The following is a 27,858-nucleotide window of genomic DNA, read 5'->3' as shown; positions in this document are numbered from 1 at the left end:
TCAGGGGCAGGGTCTGAAACAAAACTATTCTTTCTGAACTAACAGATGATAAATTTCCAGACTAACAATACAAACCACTAAATTGCCTTGAGAATTCAATAAACACAAGTTTGTTCAAACACAAGTAGAGCATCATTATAGAAGCAATTATTTCAGGTAGATGTTAGTATTATCCCAATTTTACAGATGAGAGAAATAATACTGAGAGAATTTGCCAAGGTCACACAGCTAGTAAGTATCTGAGTTGGGACTGGAATTCAGGTTTTTCTAACTTCAAGTTCAGTATGCTATCCATTAAACCACAAAGCTGCAGTCTTCTGAAATTGTGATTAATCATTGTATTGATTAAAGTTCTTAAGTCTTTCACAGTCATTTTCCTTTACAGCTTTGTAGTCAATGTATATAAATTGTCCTCCTGGTTCTGCTTACTTCACAGCTCCAACAATGTGCAAACTGGGTTTCAAACCAATCTATGAGCATTTTGCAGGCTGCATATGTATGACTTCAGAATGGTGGAGAGAATACTGAGTGACATTATATGTGAGGGTTTGAGTTGATATGAGAAATTTGGAAAGAAGAAACATTCTTCATTCCTTCTTTAAGAGACAAATCTGTGATTCTAGATTCTCTCAGGGATTATATCCAGACACGTCAATGGAGAGACACAGACTAACATGTCTCCAGTTTCCAAGTTGTCTTCCTTGAGACTTCAAGGAATTTCTACTTTGGTGAAATCAAGATCCCTCTCTTGGCTGAGCTGAAATCTCATCTTTTTCTGTGATAAAGAGCTCATTTACTTTGGGTATTTTCTGATATATTCTAATTTTTGTAAGTTCTCATTTCTATTTGTTATTTTCTTGGGAAAATGGGTTTATTTACTATTTATAGTGGTCTTTTGCATAACTATACTTGGTAGAACAGAGCCTGCAAGTATAAGATTGAGATAACCCTTCCCCCTTAGGCTGATCAAGGGATTAGCTTTCTGTTATGAATTAATAGTGCCCTGGTTCAACAACATTTAGTAGATGCAAACAGATATAATTCCAATCCAGTGGTACTCTCAGAGACTGGAGACCAGAGTGGCCCACATAAAGGTTCCTCCCCCCATCCTCAAGTCAAGAATCACAGTATCCTTTGAAGATAGGTAGGTTCCAGAAATATCTATTAATACCTATCAATAAGCTGCATTTAGATGTGGCCAAATGTGGTTATATAAAACCTGAAGAGTCAGCACACACATTATAAGTGCATTAGTGTGCCTGTCCTCCCACAGTCCTTTTGATCTTTTCATTTTCATTTTTTTGGTCAGTTTTGCCAATCTTATAGGTGTGATGAGGAACCTCATAGTGTTAATTTGCATTTCTCTTATTAGCGATTGGTAGATTTTTTTCTATATAGTTGTAGAGAGTTTGTCTTTTTTCTTTTGAAAACTACTTATATCCTTTGACTATCTTTCTATTAAGGAATAAACTCTTATTCTTAGATATTTGTATCAATTTCCTATATGTCTTGGATATTGAGCATTTATCAGAGAAATTTACCATAAAGATATGTTTTCCAGTTTGCTATCCTTTTACTTTCCCTTCCAAATGATTCCTGTTGGGATTGGAAGCTCAATTCCGTGTGGACAGTCTCGGGAGGGTAAAGGTGGGAGCTTCTAAATCTTAGAGCTCTCACGAGACCCCCCCCCAGGAAACGGCAGGGAATCGAGGTGAACCGAGCTATCTCGAGTAATTCCTCCTCTTCCCGTGAGAAACGTGATGGGAGAGAGATCTCCCCGCCCTCGAGATTGTCCCGGATCTGGGCACACCTAGTTACCTAACAGCACGGTATTCAGATGCAAACTATGCGGCTGAAGGTTAAGTAGGATTGAGGAAGCCTGAAAGCTCTCTTAGCACGTGAGGAGCCAAGAGGACAGTAGGCTCCGCTTCTCTTCTTTCCTCTCTCCCCTCCCCCTCTCTCCCCGCTTGTACTTCTACTTCCAATCCCTTAAGACCTTAGCCTCCTTAGGAAATCTCCCCCTCTTCCTCCTAAGGAAGACCTCCCCTGCACTTGTAACCGAGACCCTGAAATAAAGCTCAACCCTTGTTCAACTCTGGAACGTCCTTTCTCTCATATGAGCATCCGGTTTTGGCCAACTGAAGACCTCGGAGGTGAGGTAAGAAGACTCGGGTAGCCCACACAAGCCTCTAGGCCTGGCAGATTCCCTTCATTGATTTTGTTGCAATAACTTTTTAGTTCTGTAATCAGCACTGTCCATTTTATGCCAGGTGATCCTTCCCATTCTTTGTTTGATCCTGAACACTTTCTCTAAATGTTGTAAAGGTTATCTCCTTCCCTGCTTTTCTAATTTGTTCATAGCATGCTTTTTATATATTGGTAATGCATCCATTTTTGTCATATTGGAATAGTTCAAACACATGCAACTAATATCTCTCCAATTATTTAATGTGGAATTTTGTAGCTGCATTTGTATAATTTGAGTTAGTAGCTTAACTTCCAAATATTACATAGATTCTCTATTATTTAAAATGGAACTGTTTTTTTTTTAAATCTCTGGCTTGTGGGGTTTGTACATAATATATAGAAATCCTTACAGGCTTTTTGGTTAAGTTTATTTTAAATTCTGCTACTTTCTCAAGTCAATGTTTTCAACTAATTTTTTAGTTGACTCGCTAGGGTTTTCTAGTTAAATCATCAGATCATCTGCAAAAAAAAAAAAAAAAAAAAAAGGTAGTTGTGTTTCCTCTGTGCCAATGCTTATTTGCCCAAGTTCTTTTTCTTGTTTTATTACTACAGTTAGAATTATAATACTATATTAAAAAATAGTGGTGAAAAGTAACAATTACTCCTGATCTTAATGAAAGACTTCTAGAGTTACTTCATTGAAGACAGTATACATTCTTGGTTTTAGATGAATACTACTTATCATATTAAATGATATCATACTTATTCCAATGCTTTTAGTGACTTTTTTACATGAAAGGGTGTTACATTTTCTTAAAAAAAAACTTTTTCTACAATTAGTGACTTAATAGTTGTAGATTTTTTATTGTTTGTTATTAACATGTATATTATATTTATAGTATTACCAACATTGGACCAATTCTGCATACCTAGTAAAGGATTAACCTAGTAATAATGAATAATTGTTTAAAAATATTGGGAGATGTCCCCTTGACTAATATTTTGTCAAATATTATTGTATTATTATTTCTGCAGATATTGGTCTATAGTTTTTCTTCTCTGCTTTGTTTTTTCATGGTTTAGATATCAAGATGCTATTTGGCTCATAGTTTTATAGAATCCCTTCTCTCCCCATTTTTGAAAGCAATTTATGTAATGCTGGAAGAAATTTTATTCTGAATATTTGATAGAAGTCACTTATAAATCAATCTGGTCCTACAGTATTTTTCTCTGGGAATACATTTATGTTTTGTTCAATTACCCTTTTCTGAGATTGTTATTTGGTGCAAATATATTAAGCATTGATTCTATTTTCTTATCTTTTATACTTTTAAGGATATTTTATCTATGTTTTAACAATATCTATTTTTATAATTGCTTCTCCTTTTTTTCGCATTTGCCTAAAGAAGAATAGATTTAATTCCAGACTCTCGTTCTAATTCTTTGTGAATCTTTGTTCCAAGTGCATTTCTGATAAACATTATAGAGAATGAAGCAGAAGAAATCTGGTCCACACTGGTAGTATATAATTGATATATTGGATACATCAGTATGCAATGGATAGAATCGTGGAGCTGGAGTCAGGATGATTGGAGTTCAAATTTGGCCTCAGATATTTACTAGTTGGGTGACCTTGGGCAAGTCACTAAACTTCTCTCTGCCTCAGCTGTAAAATGGTGCTAATAATAGCACTATATTGAAAGGTTGTTGTAAGGGTCAAATAAGACAATATTTCTTTGTAAAGTACTTAGCACAGTGCCTGGCACACAGTAGGTGCTATATAAATGCTTATTCCCTTCCCTTCTTTCTGTTCTTTTCCCCTAACTTGTCAAGACCACAACCTCTGGTTCTTTTGCTTTTTTTCTCTTTATTATTCCCCTCTTATTGATGAAGTCTCTGAATTTTAAGCTTATTTTAGTTGTGAATATTTCCTCTATGACTCTATTCTGGGGTGTGTGTGTGTGTGTGTGTGTGTGTGTGTGTGTGTGTGTGTGTGTGTGTGTGTGTGACCTTCCTAAAGGACTCAGATAGGAGTGAGATTCTTACATGTCCATTCCTCCATCCCCTCCATGTTTATATACTCTTTATTTCAAGCACCTCATTTATGTGAAATAGTTAAGTTCTTCCACCTTCTTCCTCTTCTCTTCCCTAGTGGTTTTCCTTTTTCCATATCTTTTTTTCTTTAAAACAACAAATCCAAACAAAATCACATCCTCATCATGTGTCTGTCTTTTTTTAAACTGTCTCTGACTGAAGGAGTAAATTCTCTTTTCTTACTAGAATGTAAGCACTAAGTCACTGCTTATCTTCTTCTAATTGCTAAACAGTGTTTAAATTTCTAGGTTTCTTTCCATTTCTTTCTTTGAATTTCAATATTTTCACTCAGCTCAGGTCTTTTCATTAGGTATGCCTGAAAATCCTCTAATCTATCAGGAGATGCATTTTTCTTCTGTTAGATTCAGTTTCATAGGATACGTTATTCTTGACATTTAAAACTTTATCATTTTACCTTTTAGAATGTCACATTCCAAGAGTTTCTATCCTTTATAGGATATAGTTTTCCTCTGACTTGGAAGTTTTGGATATTGGCTATGATAGTCCTAGGTGTTTTATTTTGGGACTTCTTTAAGGAGGTGATTGGTAACTTCAATCTCCATTTTTCCCTATGGTTCTTAAGCGATTTCTCAAAATGATTTTTTCATAAAAGTGTCTAGGAGAAATGTGAGCATGCATAACCTTGGGAACTTTAGGAAATGGTGGTCCTAGGCAGGAGCTCATTGATCAAAGGTCATAGAGGCACCTCCAAGGTAAGAAGGCTGCTAGGAGGTGAGAAAGTCTAGAGAGTCAGGAGTGAAAGTGGGAAACAAGTAGAGATAAGACATGTTCTAATTTTTCAGTCTTTTTACACGTTCTGATATTTTTTGTCTCATAGAGTAATTGAGTTCTATTTGCTCCTACTCTATTTTTTATGGAGTCCTATATTTGTATGAGGTTTTCCACTTCCTGTTCTAAGCTATTTATTCTCATTTCAATTTTTCTCCTCAACTTATTTCATTGTTTATCTCTCTTCATTTATTTTAACTATTCTTTTAGTCTTTATGATCAAAGCCATTTCCCCCTTCTGGGCTTCTACTTACAGTTATTGTAGAACCATGCTTTTCTCTTGGATTTATCTCATTGATTTCTCTTATCTTATACCATTTCTTCACTGTGTTGGGTATTTCATTGTTTACTCGCATTTTCAGTTTCAGTTCTTGGTTTCCAATTTTGTTCTTAGACTGGTCCCCTCCAGTATTCTTAAGTGAATTAGATAGTCTTTGGGTCTGGAGAGAACTGAAGAATTTACTCCTGTTTCTTTTCATTTTTTTTAAAGTTCGGGGGTCTTTTCCAGGTATTTTATGAAGTTTCTATGAGGAATCTGAACTACTCTATGACCTATAACATTACCATATTAACTGGGATATGAAGAACAATGTTTTGATAGATATTGACATAATACATTCTCAATCTCCAATGACAAGGAATATAAAGTTTTTGAAATACATAAAACTACTAGAAGAAATTAAAACCACATAGAAACAGAGGTAATCCCTGTGATCCTTTCTACTGCTGAAGTTGTCCTGAAGATGACTTGAGTAAATCTACTGAAGATAAGCCTGCAAAGCGTTAAATGTAAAAGGATAACAGGATGGTTCCTTATTTCTGAACTCCATCAAAAAAGGTGAGAAGAATAAGATAATGCTAATAATAGACATATCGTGTTCATCCTTTGTGGCCAAAGAAGATCATGCCATCAGAGAAATGATGACATGACTTGCACTTGACTTTGTTTTTTGAGTGAGGGAAGGCTGTGCAGGTCACCAGCCCCACTTGTCCTCCAGAGCCATCTGGATCCAGTGACCAGATATTCATCAGGATGACTGTAGATGATCCAGGATGCACTAGGAGACCTTGGGCTCACTTAGGGTGAGGTAACACCCATTCATTAAATACTGTTTAAGCAGTACCCAGGACATGGCCCCTTTAATGAGACCAAGAAAAAGAAAGACATCAGGCTGGGAGGAAAACAGCAACTGTTACTATTGATAATCACTCTAAAGCTAGGAGGGCCCAGAAGAGCCCTTAGGCAGGGGCCTATTGGTGTCCCAGCTTCAAAGTGCGGTAGGTTTAAGGTTTGGGGAAAGGAAAAGGAAGGGAAGGGAAGGGAAGGGAAGGAAAGGGTAAAGAGAAGGAAAGGGTAAAGGCAAGGGAAGGCAAGGGAAGGCAAGGGTAAAGAGAAGGCAAGGGTAAAGAGAAGGCAAGGGTAAAGAGAAGGCAAGGGTAAAGAGAAGGCAAGGGTAAAGGCAAGGCAAGGCAAGGCAAGGTAAGGCAAGGCAAGGCAAGGGAAGGAAAGGAAACTGGCCAGTAAAACCCAAGTCCAATAGCCATATTAATAACAGCAACAATAATAACTGTCACTTAAACAGTTTAGGATTTAACAGCAGCAACCAGAAGTTTCTGGAAAATGTAGACAATCTATTTTGAATAGTAAGAAATTAAACTGTATATGAAATATTTCTACAAATGATTTAAATAATTTGCTTCCAAACTTATACATACCAGTTCTAACTTTTTATGTTTTTCCCTTGCGATAACACTGTCTTGACTCTCAGAAAACTGCTTTTCCACAACATATTTAAATGTACAGCTACTCTGTAATAAAGAGAAAAGGTGATTTAATTTATTTTATGGTTCATTGTAAAATTGTTCTAATTTGTATCATTTTAATAAATGAGTTCATTATTTCTTCATCTTAATAACTCAAAAATTGTCAGAAAACTACATGGCTCCTAGTTTAACAGGACACAATTACAACCAAAAGTCAAGAAACAGAAAGAATATAAATGAGTAAGCTGAAATGGCAAAGTTTTTATGGGTTTGGGAGGAAGGAATGGAATAGGGTAAAAAAATGATGTGGTGTTACATGTGTAAATAATTAACAAAATGACACTTTCTAAATGAAAACACTACATCAGAATAACAGAACTAATTTTTTTTGGAAGGGAAAAAGTCCTCTATGAAAGGAGAAGTTTTATTTACAGTAAGGGAACAGCTTTTGGGTGGGGAGATCTCCTGAATTTGCCTACACTATTTATAATCTTCTGCCTATGATTTCCCATTTAGAATGATCTTGAAAATTCAGCAGTCCTTCAAATTCCAAACTTGTTTTTAAGGGATTCCTTGAAACTATACTTAAACTTTGATACTGATGTTTCTTTTGATTTTTCCTCAAAGGCTGCAATTTCCTGTGTTTTCAAAGATAATCCAAACTTCCTCATGCTTCTCTTCCCCCTCTTATAGAGGTGACAAGATATATAAACATGAAAGAAAAATAACTAAGGAGATGGGAGCTAGAGTTTCAATTTTTAGATTTTTTTCCCTTTTATATTTCTCTAGTTTCTTAATAGTTTAACTGTGAGAAACCAAACAGAGCTACAAATTTGAGTCTCCCCAATCTCTGCCTGTCACATCCTATAAGCCAGAGGATGTGACCTCCTCCATGTATTTCTCTTTAATCCCCAGTAATGTTTGCTGAATAAATGTTTGCTGAATTAATGAATCTGTGAGGTATTAATATCTTCCTTATTACTTTCTAAAATAAAACATGAAACACCTTTCTAAAATAATCTAATAAAGCCCAGATATGTATGACCAATCTGAACATGGTTTTCTATTTTTAAATTTTTCTTACAAGTTATTTTAATAATTTTATCTGTTAGATAATCATAACATAATTACCATAAAGCAATTCTTTAAGTGGAGATCATTATGAAGATTGTAAATGTTTAGTCAAGGATGCTTTTAATAGCATCTTTTTCAATTCACTACTTTAAAACTTCAAGATATACTTACTGATTATATATGAAATTCTTATTAAAGCACCTGCTTAATGGATTTAAATGTAATACTAATAAAAAACTTGCCTGATACAACATAGGAAATCTAAATTTAAAATTTTGAATCTAAATTTAAAAGTTGATTTTAAAAATTAACTGAAGATAATAAAAGTTAAAGAGTATTTAGGAGTTGGATTTTTTCTCTTCCAAATCGTACCAAAACTTGGTATGGTATTAGGAATCTAGGCCTGTCTTAATTTGTTGTGCTTTGAGAGCACTTGATGTTACTTCAAAGGCAGACTAGCTGTCACTAACCAGAAGAAACTAATAGGGAATAGATTTCCATGGAAAAGTATGCCATCTCTAGGTAGATGAATGAAAAACACCTTCTCAACTTGCAGAACTTGTTTCCAAAATGTTCTAATCATAATTCATATTCTACCCAACTGTACCTTCATTAATCTCCTAACTTTATACCATTCTCTCCAAGCATTATAATTATTCTCCATATGTCTTTCAATTCTGTATCACCCTCAACTTATTCTTTATCTGTTCAATCCAGTATGCATTGACTAGCCATAGTTAGAGAATATACTCAGCCTTGAAGACTGGAACTTTCTTACACATCTATGGTTTTGCTCTCCATTGCCCAAGTAATAGAATATCTTGGTTAGGTCAGAAATGCAGAGTACTGAATCAATTATTCAGCATGACTATTCCAATAATTTCTGCTACATTAATGATCAATGTCAGTTGAATTTATGTTGAATATTATCAGTTGAATGTTGTTTAACTGATCATGTTTCAATAATCTATTGAAAAGACTATAAGAGTAAATAGGCTGGTCATATGATGTTCTCACTTATACGCACTTTACTCATGTAAAATGTCCCAAAATATTATCTTGGGTCACAAAAAGATTACACATCAATTATAATTAGATATCATGTCAATTTCATCAGTGTTCATTGTTTTCCTATGCTAACATGCTTCAGGATCAAAATATTACTAACCTACCAGTAATGAGTATGTAGTTTTCTCATAAGGCTTCCCCAAAGCTTTTGAATTTTTACTTTTGAAAAATGTAGGATTATCAGAAATAGAAATAATTCCTAAATGGCACTTCAAGGCAAACTGAACCTTCTCATAGGTGATTATGGATTTCAATTTGACTGGCCATTTGACAAATTTTTACCTTTTCTTCTATAGTAGTAATTTTACATTATTATAAAACTTCAAACAATTAAACACTGAATAGTAGCTAACCTAAATTTTAACAAATTTCTTTTTTAATGCAATTTGTGGGTTGTCTACTCCACATACAAATAAAATAATTAGTTTAGAAGTGCACAGGATTTTATGAAGACTATCTTAGCATATAGCTTAGGAAAACTACTAAGATGGTTGAATATTTTTAACTAAACATCTCAAAAAAAGTATTTTTTCCATAAAAACCCTAACATCTTTATCCTCGTAATTTAGATAAGGTAAAAACAGATAAAATGTCAACATTCAAGAGAAGCATTATTTTTAAAAAATCATCAACTGTCACAGTTCCCTACCTTTTACTTTTTAATTGTGATAGATTATTGTTTCTTATTTGTTGATTTACAATAAAATCATCTAGAAACAACACAAAGTTCATATCCAACAATGATGTTTTAACTCATTAGGGGCATAAATACTTTTAAGCATTAACGGAATTTATTTAGTAGATTACCTCATATTGTGGATATAAGGTTTGCCTTATGAGAGATACTGGAGCAGAGAATTTGGGGGGAGCTGGAGCCCAAAACATTTTCACAGATCCTGGGTGAAAGAATACCTTTGAAATAAAACAAAATACAGTTGAAAAGGTATATCTAACAAATAACTGTATACAGTCAAACATTTTTGTCATTATTTCTCCAACTCACAAAGGGGAGACAAGGCCAGATTCAACTGATCCCATGACCTCTGAAGGGCCTTTTTAAGTACTCAAATCCATGACTTCTGTGAAAATACCAACTATCAATTCACTTATTTCTGCTGGTCAGTTACAAAGTTCTTAAGTTTATCAGTTCCAAGAACCCAGGCATGGAGATGTAGGTGGTTTCACACCATAGGTTGGTTCCCTCTGTGATCCAAGGTGAATATACACCCAGTTTGCTTCCACAAAGTAAAAGCAAATGTCATGTACTTCAAACTCCATTGGGAAAAAAATCCCAATTTTTGTTTAAATTCACTCACATGCAAAGACCAAAAAAGACAGAGTTCCAAGATCATTGCTAGTTATAGGAATTTTCATCAAGCTGTACCCCTATCTCAATGGGTCTCGTTAGAATAATTATTCTGACTTTCGCAGAACTAAGCATGATAGAATAATATTCACTAACATCCAACCTCACCCTCATTTGGCCCTTCTCATACCAAAACCCTACTCTTGAGGAGTAATTCAGAACAGCTAGCTATGGTTCATTATTGTACCTTCATCCCAGAATTTTCTCTCTATACACAAGGGGTATTTCCAACCTTTCCTCCTCCTGCAGAGGGTAGCAGCTTCCACTCATTAGTGGATCTCCCCTACTCTCTCTACCCTCTTCACTGCTGCTATTACAGTGTTTATTTTTCCATTCTGTAAGAACCCCACTCTCTTTGGTGGGGAAATAAAATATTAAATTTTTTAAAAAAAGAACTCCACTCTCTTTTCTGTAATACCAGTGGATTTCTCCCCCTCTGCTTCCTCCTGCCTTGGTATATCATTTCCCTTGAGTCTGGGTTAAGCACAGGGGCCACCAGATTGCAATCTGTTATTTTATCTCTTCTCAATCACTAACATCAACCAGCTAAAAAACGTTAAAGTCATTATCATCTAATATCCAGATGAAGACTGGAGTGTTCAGTCAATAATTCACACATTTTCAAATATCCTTATGTTCAGTGAATACACACAAACTCTTGGATACTTAATTGAATTTTAAAATTTCCATTGTAATGTTTGATATTATGTAGATATAACATATGGTTGTACCTGTATTGTCACAGAAAAGCATATTAAATGCAAAACATTTAAAATTCCAATGCCTGGGCAGAACAGAAAAATCTTCATAAATGGAACTATGGTTGATTTTTGTCAAGGAAGAAACCGTGGTATAGAATTTTTTTATAATTAATAATATTAGGCATTTCCAATATTAAGCAAATCCAGTCCATCCTATTGAAATGTTTCCTCTACTAAAAAAAATTTAGTTAAGCAATTTTTGGAGCAGACTATTTAGCTCTACATACATTACTCTTACTTTAACAAATGAATTCTAACAGTGGTATTGCCTGCTATGTGAGGTTCCAGTCAAAAGCAAAAAATACAAATTATGAACTGGAACATAATCTAAAATACTTTACTCAGTTTTTCTCTATATTTCTGTGTAAGAGCACACCTAAATTATCCCATACAGATACTATTTATCTGATCCTTATAAATCTTCTCATGGAACACATCTTCTTTCTATCCAGTATTTAGCTAAGTGAAGAACTGACATTTAACTACTTTAATCCGATCATAAGACAGGCAAGGGTAATGTTTTACCTGACATATTGCTTGGCTATCAACTTTGATTAAACTAGCTAGATAAATACCAAATTTCTCTCCCACTTTGTGTCATACAATATGGTATAGAAGAAATGTTTCAAATCAGTTTGTAATTCTTCCATAGATGGAGACCTTCAAGAACATAGTGATTTAGGATTATGTGACATATAAAACAATTCTATAAACTATCTGGAAAAGATCTGAGGGTTTTCATGAATTTGCAAGCAATGTCATATGGCAACTTAGAAAGATAATGCAATCTTAGGCAACATTAAGACAGGTGTAGCTTCTAAGAACAAGAGTCTGTCTTCTGTCTTCTGTCTGTCTTCTGCCCTACATAGTATATTCAATTCTGAGAATCACCTTTCCTGCAGGCTGTTGATTAGCTGGAAAGTATACAGAGGAGGGCAAATAGTGTGGTTGAGATTGAAGGCTGATGGAGGGTTGATTGAAGTAAAGGAGGTACAACCATAGATTATTCCTACCCAATATCAAACTGGAGAACAGAAAACTTAAGGGAAACATTTTCCCTACCTTCAGATATTTAAAGAGATGTCTCACTGAAAAGGGATTGGATTTATTCTATTTGGCTCCAGAGTACAAATGTAGAAATGGTGGGTAGAAAAGCAAATTTAAGCTTGATATTTGGAAAAGCTTTCTAATTAGAGTTATTCAAAAGTGGAATGAGCTGTCTCAAAAAGTAGAGGACTCCCTTTCTTTGGAAGTGTTTATATAAAAAGTGTTTTAGACTTGTTTAGGTATGATGCATTAGAAATTAGTTTTTCAAGTATAGATTGGACTAAATGGGTAATTAAAGACTTTTCCAACTCTGAAATTCCATAATTTCTGAGGTCTAATTATCCACACACAAAAAATGGATGGAAAGCATGTAATATCCAAACTACACGTAAGCTGATATATCTAGGATAGATCCTAGCTGGGCCCAGAACTTGCATTTAGGAAAATGCAGAGCACTTTTAATGATCCCAAGATGTTTCCCAAAACAAAACCCCATCTTTTTTTATATCTATGTTCTTCTAACTTTTCTGTATGGCTGCAAATCATATAACACCACACTAGGCAAAGAATCTAATATACGTGTCCCAAAGGGAAACGGAAACACATGAGATGGATATAAGTAGGCTGACAAACATTTCCAATGATGACCTATGAACAAGAAATGGATATAGGATATTACACAGGAAATGTATAACTGGAAAAGGAGGTAAGCTGGTCACAGGAGCAGTAACAGTAATAATAACTAATATTTATATAGAACTTTGAAGTTTGCAAAACACTTCTCAAATATTATCTCAAAAGACAAATAATCCATGACTACTAATAATGAGACCTACATAATATTAAAAAAAAAAAACTTAGAAGAAGGTCTCCGGCAGACTGAGTAAATATTCAGTGGAGGATCTACGGGAGAACATAAGAATTACATAGCCTAAGAAGGCATGAATGGGTTAAATGAAGCATTACATAAAGTTATCAAAAGCAGTTCTTACTTCTTCTCCTGAGAGTTGAAGAGCTGGTTTTTCCTCTGGTTTTTTCAATTCAACTAAAGGTGTTGATGTTTCTAGGGAAATAATTTCATTTTTGTCCTCAGGTTTTGAAGTGGGAATTCCATAGAGTATTCTGTAATGAATTTTCAGAAATTAAGCTAGTTCTAAAAATAATTGCTAATCTGACAATATGGATAAAATTCATTACTATTTTAAATTATGTAAAACTAGATGCACTCAACTCTTGAATGTAGTAAAAAGATATATTCTAATAGTCATATTTGAATATCACTCTAGAATACCTCAAACTAAAGAGGCCTGGAGGTATAGAGGCAACACTATCAAATACCTCAAACCAACAATAAAGTCATCTAAATCAATTAAGCAGAATAAGCAATAAAATACCATCCACTTAGGGAAAAAATGACACAGAGAACGCATATTGCCTAGATTATGACAGTGGGCAATCCCCTGAGTTAGTCCACATTTGAAGGACACAGACTCGGTAAATGAAAGAAAAAAATTAGGATGCACTTGGGAGACTTAAAGTGCTTTTTGGTTGATCTCAAAGTGCTTATGCACAAAAGTCCATTTTAACATGAGATATTTTCCCAGTTATGGCAGTGATTCAGAATGAATGAAAACTGAAAATGAATGAAAAAATATTTATTAAGCACTTATCAAAATACTTTATTATGACTGCATACATATAGCCTATATCAAATTTGCTTTTTCAATGAGGAAGAGAATTTACAACTCAAAATTTTTAAAAATAAATGTTAAAAATTTTTAAGTGTAATTAAAACAAAAATTTGAAAAAACCCACTGTGATAAACACTGCCACACACAAAGAGAAAAAAAAGACATTCTCTTCCTCTAGAGGAACCCACAGTCTAATGAGGAAAATGTCATATATCAGAGGTTGCCATTGCAAGGTCCAAAGTAACAAGGCAGATGATGATAGAGTTTCTTTAATTTGATTTCCATTAATAAAATCTGTTTATGATGTTGAAGCATTCTACAGTTGCAAGGACTTTGGTGGTAAGTACTTCTCCCTGCTTAGGTCTTCAGTAGCTAGGAGGTGGGAGCTGTCAGTTGTCAGCTTACATCTCTACAATCTGGATGATAGCTGTATGGGCTGGTCTTGAAACAGGGCCAGTGGTCTAGTGGGCACTGTTACTCCTAATATCTTGGGTTTACTTCCTCACCAATGGCACTTGGCTGGCCATTGGTGTTGGTGGTGGTCAGGAGTGGCGGTTCCCTTCTAAAGGGGTTACTCCTCTGGATGATGGTTCTGAGTGGCTGGGCTTGAGGCAAGACCAGTAGCTTAGGGAGCTTGCTGGTATTCCTTGGAACACTTACGACCTCAGAACAAGTTTTCAGCACATTTGCCCTCTTGAAGTTATTTGATATTGTATAAATGTTTTATCTACTTATTTGTTTACCTGTGGTATCCCCAATAGTTCCTTGAAATCAAGGGACTAATTCATTTTTTTCTTTGCTGTTTTTTGCTTTCTTTGTACCTAGAACCGTGCCTGGTACATAGTAAACACTTAATATTTGCACTTATTGACTGATTATGTAAACACCAGGGTGCCTCTTTTTTACTATATGTATGTGTGTATTTGTGTGTGTGTGTATATGTATATATGTATGTATGTAGTCAGGATCTAAAGGTAGGGCAGCAAATATAAAGGTAAGGAAGATTTTCTTATTCTTTTTCCCCTCAACTAGTACATAGCAGAAGCTCCTTCCCAAATCCTGATAGCTGCCAGAAAATGCATGTCTGTGTCAATCAGAGATATTTATGGGAAGGAAAACAAGGGGAGTAAAAAAAAAATGTAACAGAGTAAATGAACAGTAATGCTCAGTTGAAGCAGGACAGACAAACATCTGATGAACAAAGACCATCGTTTCCCTCCACATTCCCAGAACACATATGCTTTAATCCAGCCACAAGGGTGAGCAGCCAAGATTACAAGCAGTTTTATACCTTGCTGCTTGTCCCTTTGGCTTCTATTTGGAGAAACTGCATCTAAGTCACTCTCCTTGGCACTGATGCTGTTACGAAATTACTCTCACTATTTCTACATACACTCCTTTCCTACTGCCCCTGCCTTTCAGTAAGGGAACCACCTACTTTCTGTTTCCCTCTCAGCTTCCTTACTCTTTCCCATGGGCCCCTTCAAATCCCACCTCTGTCCCCAAACTGTGGTATTTCCTTCACTCAGGAGATAAGCAAAAACTGAAAAACCCAGAAAACCATATGGGTACAGGTCATTCTTCCCTCTTGAGGAGGCAGAATCTCTGCCTCCCAAATTTTCAAGAGGGTTGTTACCATTGAATGATTGAATCAAAACTTGGTGATTTTAGGCAAATGATATATGGAGGTTAAAAACAGGCCCAGGCACACCGCCAAAAACATTGTGTGCAAAAAGTGGCCTAGAAACTTTAGTGAAGACATACATGACCAGAAAAGCCAAAGTGGTGATCATGGAATAAGTGTGAAGGATAGCAGTTGGACTGACCAAAGACTGAATGTGGCTTTGGTTGAATCTTTTAATGTTTTTCTGTTAAAATACTCCTGGTGTGGAAATTCCTTCAGCTGAAGCAGATCAGCAGCTCAGCAGCCAATAAGCATTTACTTAAGGCAATGCCTTCCATGTGGCAGGCCCTGTGAGGGAGGGATAGGGACAAGATAGAGAGTGGTGGCTTTGGAGCACAGGACATTTCTTGAGAGAGAAAAGTCATTGGGAGAATATTATCTCATAGAAACTTTAATTAGTCAGAGGGCAGCAAAAGAATATTAGATGCCTGAGCAGGGGAAGGTATTGGGAGCTTAAAGGATATCAAATACAAGCCATCTACACTGTCATCTTTTCAGTCAGCTCTACTGTTTCTTCTTCCAGAGATTAAAAAAACAACACCCAGATCCTCATCAGCGGGGCCTGATGGAATTTCTCAGTCAATGTGGATTCTAATTTTGACAAAAAGAAATACCACCCCCCCCAGCCCACCTGAGGACCCAGTCAGTTGTGGGGGAGGGGTAGCCAAGTTCTGTAGTCCTAACCTCTGAGCCTTCCACAGACAAAAGCATCTCTTCTCTGTGGGACAGGGAGCTTACCCACCAAAAACCTCTGACTACAAATGAAAAGCTCCTCTCCACTATCCTCCTGTCAGCTTGTTCACCTGCCTGTCCTTCCCTCTTCAAACATATTTTAGGCAATGTGTTTAGCTTAATAGCTTGAAATGACAGCACCAGAAATTATTTTAAAAGGTCATATTGTCACAAAGTAGAGATTTGACTATGTGTGTGCGTGTGCGTGTGCGTGTGTGTGTGTGCGCACGCGTGTGATGAAGGTATTCAATGGGTGGGTAGAAATGAACTTTTTTAAAAAAAAAAATGTGATGACAAGGACCTTTCTTTTCTTAAGATGAACATTAACTTCATCACCACATGCTAACAGTGACATCTGGTGGCACGATATTGTTTTACTCCTTTAAAACACTTCCAGAGCTCAAGTATTTGTTTTCCCGTTAATTTGCATTCAATCCTAATTGTATTCTGTATTAAAGTTTCCCTTAAAAATAAGGGATGATACTGGAACAAAAATGGGTAAAAAGATATAGGAGGAAAATTCTGAGAAAGTTATGATCTTGAACAAGTTCCAAATTAATATTAATATCTAAAATGAGAAATGATCCCAATTATGATTACATGAGATGTACTATATTAGAAACGAGTTATCTAGTACCTACATACAAAGGCATAGTACAGACAGGAGATATAAGGAAAAATAAGATATGACTCTGCCTGAAACTTACATTCTACTATAAATCCATGCATGGCATCCCCACATTAGTTAATTTGTGGAAGCTGAAGCAGCCAGCCTTTGTCAATTGTCTATATATCATGGTTTTATTGAACCTTTCTCAGAAGTATCTAATGTGAAGAATTTTCCCCAGTTGATCATTTCCCTTCTTATTCTAGTTGCCTTAATTTTGTTAAAGTCAGTGTTTTTCAATGTTATGTAAAATTATTTATTTTAGCTTCTGTAATCACGTCTATCCCTTCTTTGGTTAGGAATTCACTTCTTCATCAGTAGTTGCAAAAGGCATATAATCAGCTCCTCTTCTAATTTCTTTAATGTTCTGATCTTTAATATTCAAGCTCACATATCTATTTTGAATTTATTATGGAATATGATATAAGAAATCATAAATTTAATTTGTCTGACTTTTCTATGTTTCCCAGAAATTCTTGTCAAAGAAGGAGTTCTTTCCTAGGTAACTGATGTTTTTTGTTTTTTGAATGTTTTTTGAACATTGGGTTTTCATGTTCAATTACATCTGATTTGTCTTTGCCTAGACTGTTCCAGGGATCTGCTTTTTAGACTTTTTAACCAGTATAAAATAGATAAATGATTACTGCTTTATAATATAGTTTGTTGTCTAGAAGTGCTATTTCTCCTTCATTTGAACCCTTTCCTCCTAATTATTTCCCCATATAGTCTAGATTTTTTATTGTTCCAAATGAATTGTTACTATAAAAGCCCCAAAAGTAGACCGTTGGTAGTTTTAAAGGCATAGCACCAAGTCTGTAAATTAACTTCAGAAACTCTGTACTTTCATTTTTCTTATACTGACATAGCTCATTTATAAGCTGAGTTAAGTTAGGCCTATTTATAATCTTTAATTATTTAAATTGTTCTTTATTTCTTTAAGAAGCATGTTGTAATTAAGAATGATTTGGTAAATTGACTCCTAGATATTTTATGCATTTTGGGGCTAATATGGATTGGACTTCCTTTTTTATTATTTTCTCCTGAACTTTGTTATTGCTATATAGAAATGTCATTTTTGTGTGTATGTCTATTTTTGTAGCCTAAATATTTATTGAAGTTATTATCTTAAGTTAATTTTTTTGTGGATTCTAGGACTTTTTTTTATTAGTTTTCAGTTTTCAACAATCACACCCATAAGTTTTAAATTTTCTTTCCCTCCCTTCCCCACTCCCTGAAACAGAATGCAGTCTTATATGGGTTCTACACATATATTCTTATTAAACACATTTTCACGTTTGTTATATTGCAAAGAAGAATTAAAACAAATGGGAGAAACCATGAGAAAAACAAAACAAAACACAAGAGAAAATAGTCTGCTTCATTCTGTGTTCTGATTCCACAGTTCTTTCTCTGAATGTGGATGGCATTTTGCATCAAGAGTCCTTTGGGAAGGTTTTAGGTCCTTGCACTGTTGTGAAGAACTAAATCTATCAGAAACAGTCCTCGCATACTGTGGCTGCTACTGTGTATAAGGTTCTCCTGGCTCTGCTCATTTCACTCAGCATCAGTTCATATAAGTCTTTCCAGGTTTTTCTGAAGTCCACCTGTTCATTATTTCTTATAGCACAATAGTATTCCATTATGTTCATATACCACAACTTGTTTAGTCATTCCCCAGTTGATGGGCATTCCTTTGATTTCCAGTTCTTGGCCACCACAAAAATAAATACTACTGTACTATTTTGTGATAAATATTTTTGTACATGTGAGACCTTTTCCCATTTTTATGGTCTCTTTGGGATACAGCCCTAGATACAATATTGCTGGGTCAATGGGTATGTACATTTTTATAGCCCTTTGGGCATAGTTCCAAATTGCTCTCCAGAATGGTTGGATCAGCTCACAGCTTCACCAACAATGAATTAGTGTTCCAGCTCTCCCACATCTTCTCCAACATTTACCATCTTCTTGTTTGTCATGTTAGCCAGTCTGATAGGTGTGATGTGGTACTTCAGAGTTATTTCAATAATCACTAATCAATAGTGATTTAGAACATTTTTTCATATGACTATAGATAACATTAATTTCTTCCTCTGAAAACTGCCTGTTCATATCTTTTGACCATTTATCAACTGGGGAATGACTTATATTCTTGTACATTTGACTTAGTTCTCTACATGTTCTAGAAATGAGGCCTCTATCACAGACACTAGTTGGAAAAATTCTTTCCCACTTTTCTGCTTCCTTCTTAATCCTGACAGTATTGGCTTTGTTTGTGGAAAACCTTTTTAATTTAATGTAATCAAAATGACCCATTTTGCATTTCATAATGTTCTCTATCTCTTGTTTGGTCATAAATTTCTCATTCTCCATAAATCTGACAAATAATCTATCCCTTGCTTGCCTAATTTGTTTATCGTATCCGCCTTTTTACCTGGTTCATGTACCAATTTGGACTTTATTCTTGTGTATGGTGTCAGGCATTGGTTTATGCTCAGTTTCTGCCACAGTATTATACAATTTTCTCAGCAGTTTTTGTCAAACAGTGAGTTCTTATCCCAGAAGCTGAGGTCTTTGGATTTATCAAACGGTATACTGCTATATTCATTGACTATTGTGTCTTGTGTACCTAACCTATTCCACCGATCTATTTTTTTTCTCTATTTCTTAGCCAGTACCAAGTGGTTTTGATGATTGCTGCTTTATAATACAATTTGAGATCTGGTAGGGCTAGGTCACCTTCCCTAGCATTTCTTTTCCTTAGTTCCCTTGATATTATGGACCTTTTTTTGATATTTGAATTTTGGTATTATTTTTTCTAGCTCTAGAAAATAATTTTCTGGTACTATGATTGTAGGGCAGATTCCTAGGACTTTTTAAGCAAACCATCATGTCATCATGAATTAATGGATAGTGTGCTAAGCCTAGAGTCAGGAAGACCTGAGTTCAAATATGTCCCCAGACACTTATTAACCGTGTTATCCTGGTCAAATCATTTAACTTCTGTTTGCAACAGTTCCATCAACTGTAAAATGGGGAAATAATATTAGTACTTCATAAGGTTCTTGTGAGGATCAAATGAGATTATATTTTTAAAAGCACTTAGCACAATGCCGCGCAACATAGTAAGTGCTATCTAAATGCTTGTTCCTTTCCCTTCCCTACTTCTCACACTCATTTGCTAACAGTGATAGTTTTTTCTCCTCTTTCTCTTCATGCAACAAGAGATACAGCATACACAATGGTGCTGTGTGCTGGTAACCACCAGCAATAAATAATTATCACTACCTTTCCTCTCTGTGCCCTTTGTTTCTGGAAATTTAATCAGCCAAACCCTGTGACAACATTCAGCTCATTTTTTTGCCTAGGGGCAAAGACCCTAAAAACCACATGGTTCACTACTTTGCTGCTTTAGGGAGTTCTTATTAAATGAAATGTTAGGATTAGTATCACAATCAGATAGACCTAAGTTAGAAAAATTCGTAACATTTTAGGCAGAAATTTGGTTCTCTGCTTTAATTTAAATTTATATTTTTGTCTACCTATCCCCAGATACATATGTGGTTGTGGTAAAATAAAGTTAACAGAAATGTTTGAGTAAAGAAGTCCTATTTTTCTTTGTTCCTTATCCTATTGTGTCTATATTGACTATTATTTCTGGTTCAGTTGCTTAAATTCTAAGTGGGTCTTTGGAAGGCAAGAAGGGAAAGTAGAAAACTTTAAACATTAAAGGAGAAATAGATCAGTTGGAAACCAGAGAAACTACAGAGCTGATAAGGAGAATGAAAAGCTAGTCCTCTGAAAAGACTAACTAAATTGATAAACTTGTAGCAACAAATTGGGAAGAAATTAAAAATAAGTGGATTGTTGTAATGTTACCTTATTTGTTTTCCTGACTTATTTTCATTTTTTTTAAATTTATTGATTTTCTAATTGAGGGATATAATTTTTCCTCTGAGGACTACTTAAGCTATACCTCAAAAATTTTGGTATGTTATCCCATCATTATTGTGTTCTTTCACCTATTTATTAATTATTTCTATGGGTTTTTTTTCCCTTTATGCCACTTACTATTTAGAATTTTGTTAATTTTCTATAGGAAATTAGTCAATAAAGAATTAGAGGAAAAAAAAGAAAATATTTGTATCAAATATCATTAATACACAAAATACACTGGAAATTGACAAAAATCACTAATAATGAGGAATGAATATTAAAATGACTCTGAGGTTTTTGCCATATACTTTAGCAAAGATACTATAAAACAGAAATCATATTTATCAATTGTGGGAAAACAGGCACACTAACATATTACTGGTGGATCTGTCAATTTGCCCAACCATTATAGAAACTAATTTGGAATTATGTGAGAAATGTCATTAAATTATTCACAGGCTTTGACTCAGAGCTTTTATGTCTACCCAAAAGTATATATAGTTTAAGGAGGTCAATGACAGAATGATCCCATATGTTATTACAATATGTTCATTGCAACAATCTTTGTTGTAGGCGGGGAAAATCTGGAAACCAAGTGGATGGCCATCAATTGAAAAATAGCTGAACATTGTTGCATATTAATTTAATGGAATATTGTTATGCCAAAAGAAATGACAAATGTGAATAATTAAGAGAATCTGGAAAAGTTTGTATAAACTTATACAAATTAAAATAGAACTAATGTAACAATATATACATTGACCATAAAATTGTAAAGGAAAACAACTCTAAAACCATCAGAACTTGGATCAATTTAATGAATAATCATGATTCCAAAGGTCTGATGATGAAATATGCTTCTCTCCCCTTGGTAGAGAGGTGGTGGACTGCAGGTGCATAATAAGACACATGCTGTCAGATGTAGACAGTGTATCAGTTTATTTGCTTAGTAGTACTTTTGCTACAATGGTGGGTTCTACTGACAATGTGGTATTGGTAAGTGTAAGCAATATTTTTTAAAAGTATCAATAAAACATTTTAAATTAAAATAAGTTGTTGAATTAAAAATTGAAAGGGGTACTAGAATAAATTTGGAAATAGTGTTCCACAATTAATTAAGCTGAGAAGTAATTGCAATCAGGTTTGTTTTGGGAGTGTCTAGTCTAAATGGTCTGAAATAAAATATATAAAGTCAAAGTACTTGAATAGCTACAAGGGAATGGTCATTTTACAATACTATTTGTACTAAAACATTACATAATTTCTAAAGGACAGTTCAACATGAAGGAAAGTTGTTCAGTACTTGGGATGATGAGATAGAGCTGAAATATCCAAAGTGCTTCCCATAAGAATTTTTTTTAATATTTAGCTAAGACAAAACATTTAAATAATGATTAGCTAATGACTGATACAAATATATTCCCCCCAAAAGTGCATCAATAATGTGAATTCCAGAGTTTAAAGCAACTATGAAACAGGAAACTAAAATGTACATTTTATGTCTATCATCTTATCACCCTTTAAAGATCCATTGAGCTACCTTTCCTCTGAATTCATTTTGTTGTTGTTTGCGAAATTATAATTTATCATCATCCCTATTCCCATAGATACATCATTAGAAATATAAACAGATCCCTAGGAAGTTAGGAAGTCCTGAATTCAAAGTCAATCTTAGACACTTAATAGCTATGTAACCCTGGATAAATCACTTAACCCTTGCATCCTCAAATGCAAAATAGGGATGATGATAGCACTTGTTCCTAGTGTTGTATTGTGGATCAAATAAGAGAATATGTGCTTAGCACAGAGCTTGGCAGATAGTAGGTGCTTAATAAATTTTCCTCCTGTGCTCTTGTCCTATGGACAAAGCTAGAAAATTGCTCACTGCACCTCTAGAAGAACTCCAGGGTACCAAAGGAATGCTGGGCAAAAGGTCAAGTGATGCTGATTTTTCTATTTTTCTATGGGTTGCCCAGACTTTGATGGTATACCTTACACAAGACCATATCTTCTCCCCTAGTTTTCTACATAATCATCTATAGTTCACAGTAATAATGGCAGAGAATAGACAGGTCAATCTTCATGAATTCTATAGATAAAATAAAATGTGGAGCACCAAAATGAGTATCTCTGAGAAGCTAGTATGAAGTCAAGCCCCCTCAACCCAACTTTCAAAGAAAATTGATTTATACTGGTAATATTTTTAAACATAGTACTTTAGAAAATGAGAAATTCATACCTGTTTTTTTCTTTTTCATCCCTAACATGATCATCTATAGAGTCTCTTTTATCACTTCTCAGAAAAGTATCATGACCTGTTTTGTCTATAGTGTGACATATTCTAGAAGCAAGTTGTAAATCAATAGGCAATACAAATTCTGGAGTTGCAGTACATAGCTTATGAAGGGTGTAAGTAGGCTGCTGATATGGAATCCTAAAAAAAGAAAAAAGAATATGTTAGTCTATTTCAGCACTTTATGATCTACAATAAAAGAAATTACTAGTTCATATTAATAAATAGTTTGGAGTGAGAAAGGAGTCAGAAATGTAGGAGGTCAGATTTTAAATATTAGTAAAGATACTTAATATATATAATATCACAATCAGGAGGTTTATCCCACTAATGTGAAGTTGAGGGCAATGAGAAAGTTAATTCAAGACAACCTAAAAAGTAAAAACTGCTTTTGGCTAAAATAACCTGATCATTCTTAGATTTCTCCCAAGTGATCAGAAAGTCATGTCACTTTCTTTTTCAGCGACTTTATAGACATCATCTGGGCTGGGAGTTTTTGCTGTTGTTTTAAGAAATGAAAATTCATACCAAATTGTTGAGTTTGAATTACAGTTTTAAATAGGGATATGTATTTTACACATGAGAATAAGTTCATCATAACCAATTATTTTTGCTATGTAAAACAAAGAATTTTCAACTAAGTGCTAAACGATGGGTCAATGGCATCATTTTATAGTTACATAATATGGAAGCAGCACGATATAGTGGCAACTCCTATAACATGGAGTCAAGGAGACCTAGGTTGGAAATCTGTCTACACCTACTAGTTGCATGACCCACAGATAACTAACTTTGCCTCTCTAGGCCTCCGTTTCCTAATCTTTAAAAATGCAGTGATAGCACCTGAAGTGCCAGCTTCACTGGGTTGCTGTGAGAAGAGGATAATGAATTTCAAGCAATTTGAAAACTGTAAAAAATTGTATAATTATCAGCTATGATTATGTGTATATGTTGAAAGAGACCCTCTAAAAAGGCATTTTTCACTACCAAATGAAATGCTTTAAAAAAAATAACCAATAAACTATGAATACAATGAGAGCTTTCATTCACTACAACTTTGAGTAGAATGTGTGATGATAAAGATGTAGTCATCTGTGGAATACTCCTTGCCAACCCTGCCTGTTCCCTACTAATATTTTCATCAAGGATTCTCTGTGTGTAAATTAATCTCATATAATTTTCCCAGGATGGAAGGAAAGATTATAGGCCTATAGGTCAATAGTCTCTGATGCTCTCCCAGTCACCTTTTTTCAGTCCAAGGTCCGTAAGTTCCAAGACTTTGTCAAGACTTTTTGTATTTCTCCCTACTTCCAATATCTCATAAATTAATCCCTTAAGAGTCACAAAATTGTGTCACTTCCAACTGGGAGCTCCTTTATGTACACTAAACCTAAAGCAGATATTTTTCCCATCCTGATTCTCTTGAATATCACTTCTACCATTTGAAAACACAGGCAGAGAATTATGATATTAGTTTCCAAGTATTCCAAGTAAGTTTCCAAAATAATACTTGACCAAGTATTATTTCCCAGTGTCATGGTTCAACCGTTCTTGATAATGAAGTTCTATTTTTCTTCTGTTTGTCCTGTTTTCATCCTTAGATGTCCTCAGGGTGACTCTTAGTTGTGTATTTCACTAAAACTTCTTTAAACTTATTTTTCTCTTTTATTGCTCCTCTGTTTTATGAGGCAGTACTGCTTATAGGCCTTGATCATCTACCCTATAGCAGTTGAGTTTATATTCTAACCCAATATTGCCCTGACTAATTGTATCTTTACACTTAAATAAGTAAATCAATGGTTTGTTCACTAAGAAACTTTTTACACTTCTTTTATCTCCTTGTTATGGTGATTTATTTTCATCTGTTAAATTCCTGTATATTATTATAATCTGTGTCTATATCCTTTTTTCTGTGCATATCAAATTTTTCATCATCAATAACAACAAAAAAAATGAAAAGGAGGTTATTTCAAATGTAAGCACATCTTTTTCTCACCCCCATCTTTATATACATTTTTATTTTTGTTCTTATGAATTCGTGATCTGACTACACAAAGACAGTTGATTCGAGAATGATTCCCATATCATTAATGAGGCATCTTTAGGCATCTAGCTGGACAGAGTATTGGAACTTGAATCAAGAAAATAAGATTGAATTTTGAGTGTTATAAAGCCCTAATTTCCTAAGTGCTATTATTACAGTTTCCCTTCTATCAAATTCATTTTTGTTACATTATTCAGTTGTTCATCTCCCAATTCTTTTCTAAAGAAAAACATGAATGAGTCTTCTGTTTAATTATTTGTTTGTTTATATGCTTATTTATTTTGCCCAGTGAAATTCTAAGGGAAAAAAATGACAAGAAAAAACTCAGGAAAATCTTGTTCTTACTGGTAGATAAACTTGTAAAACCAGCTTGAGAGAAAGAGTTCTTTAGTTTCCCATTGTGTTAGCAAGGACAGAATTTGTTCAGGGACAGAAAAGAAATTATACATGTGATGTTAGTATCTATATATTACATACAAATTTTTCAAATTTTTGGCCAATGTTTCATTCAGATAATACAGAAATACCTAAAATACGCACCTAGTATGTAATTACATACTAGAATTTCCTTCCATTTCATTAGAAATTTATTTTGTTTTCACCTAAAACTAACTCTGTTGTGGTGAAATAGAATTACAATAGCTAAGATTTATATAACACTTTAAGGCATGCAAAGCACTTATATATGATATATGTATATATATATATATATATATATATATATATATATATATACACACACACACATATATATATATATATATATATATATATACATGATCTTAATGGATCTTAACAACAACCCTATAAGGTAGAAGCTGTTATGATCCTCATTTTACAGATGAGGAAACTGAGGTCAGCAGAGGTTCAGTGACTTACCCTAAATCACATAAATGTTTGAGGTAGGATTTTAGGATTCCAAGCCCAGCACTCTATCCTGATACATTACCTATCTGCCTCAAGTTATGCGTAGACCTTTGGCAATTACTGAATAAAAATAGAACAAAATACTCCTATTTCTCAGCTGTGCAAGGTGCCTTTACATAAAATGGACCAACTACCAGGGCATACAAGCTATATGGAGAAAAGTAGACATAGTAAACATAGGCTTTCCTGACCACAACTCAATAAAAAAAAAATTATAATCAATACAAGGTCTTTGAATAAGGGATTCAAATTTAAATGGAGACTAACAATCCTAAAAAATTGAGAGATCAAAGAACAAATCATAAAAACAATAAATATTTTTATCAAAAAAAAATTATAAAACCAAATACCGTGCCCTCGGGACATAGCCAAAGCAGTTCTTGAGGGAAAATTTATATCATCATCATCAACAAAAGTGAAAAAGAACAGATCAATGAACTGAACATGCAACTAAAAAAAATTAGATAAGCAACAAGTCAAAAAACACAAAAATAGAAATTCTGAGAATCAGAGATCAAATAAAAAACAAAAAAGTTATTTCATTGATAAATAAAGCTAGAAGCTATTTTTTAAAAAACCAATAAAATAGAATATACACCTAGCTAACCTGAGGTTTTTAAAAAGAAGAAAATCAAATTGCCAATATCAAAAAGTGAAAAAGGAAAATTCAGATAGATATAGATTCTGGAATCTAGATTTAGCATGTAAATGTCACCATTATCACTGCTTTATTTTTATTGGTCAACCAATGGTGAAAGCTCATATTGTTGCCTTGATAGCAAGCCCTGCCTTCTGGTGTAATGGTATGACTGGTCATTCACTACGGAATAAATTATTAGGGGCAGCAAGCAAGAGTCACACTCTTCATGAATGAATTCCAAGTCCATACTCTTCTCATCATTAGAAGAGGTTGCTTCATTACTTCATTGAGGACAAAGGCACCATCCTCATTTCCATAATTTATTCATCAGTTCTTCATCATATTCCTATTCTGTTCCCTAGAGTGTTGTTCAGGTGAGAAAGGTGAAGGTGCAAATGAGTTCCTGCGGAATCTTTTTTTGCAAGGACTGTACTTTGTGATTACAGCCATGGTTGAAAATTTGCACACAGTTGCTCAAGTACTCTTTGCAAGTAATGTTATGGTTATTGCCACGGTTACCATTCAGTGGTTGGAGTAGCTGTGACACTTTTGTACCCATGGCATGACTCAGAAATGCCTCTGTTGAGTGACATAGAAACGTTTATAGCTCTGCTAGTGAAGAGAAGCACACGGTCTGGAACAATTTTTCCAATCCTGACTCGTACTGGTAGTCTGGGTCCCCAGACCAAAGATGCTACAGATCCCCACAGAGTCTAACAGTCGAGTAATAGTCCTAAGGAATTGGGGGTGTTTTTATGATGGGATATTCCATGAGCCTCAACAAGGGTGCTTCTACCTTATGAATACCAGTTGATATCAATTAGGAAGCCAGACTTGTTTAGCTTTTAGAAACCACATAATGTGGTTAGTAAGAACAGTTGGTTTAAAGCATCTCCTCAAAAATCCGGGACACACTTACCCATGAGTACATACAGAATCTGGGGCCACGTGGACTCATGCTTAGAGATTACATGTGGCAAGCATGGGGTGGGGAGCCTGTGGCCTCGAGGCCACATGTGGCTTTCTAAGTCCTTGGGTGCAGTCTTGTGACTGAGACCAAATTTTATAGAACAAATCCTTTTATTAAGAGGATT

The 27,858-nt window shown here is 34.5% G+C and overlaps 1 protein-coding gene across 5 annotated transcripts in view; it reads right to left on the bottom strand.

The window, feature by feature from the left end:
- The window catches only part of TTC6 (tetratricopeptide repeat domain 6), a 299,343-nt gene that overhangs the window by 181,821 nt on the left and 89,664 nt on the right, over window positions 1–27,858 (bottom strand). For all 5 annotated transcript variants that reach the window (XM_072629756.1, XM_072629755.1, XM_072629759.1 and 2 more), the window contains 4 exons: window positions 23,100–23,294; window positions 13,143–13,272; window positions 9,784–9,888; window positions 6,787–6,879 (listed from right to left, as the gene is read on the bottom strand). In XM_072629756.1, the coding sequence (XP_072485857.1) occupies window positions 6,787–6,879; window positions 9,784–9,888; window positions 13,143–13,272; window positions 23,100–23,294 (523 nt within the window). The remainder of the gene's footprint in view (window positions 1–6,786; window positions 6,880–9,783; window positions 9,889–13,142; window positions 13,273–23,099; window positions 23,295–27,858) is intronic.

This window comes from Notamacropus eugenii, chromosome 1, assembly GCF_028372415.1.
Source record: "Notamacropus eugenii isolate mMacEug1 chromosome 1, mMacEug1.pri_v2, whole genome shotgun sequence".
Classification (NCBI taxonomy): Eukaryota; Metazoa; Chordata; class Mammalia; order Diprotodontia; family Macropodidae; genus Notamacropus; species Notamacropus eugenii.
The sequence above is the reverse complement of the archived record's forward strand: the minus strand, read 5'-3'. Positions and strand labels throughout refer to the sequence as shown.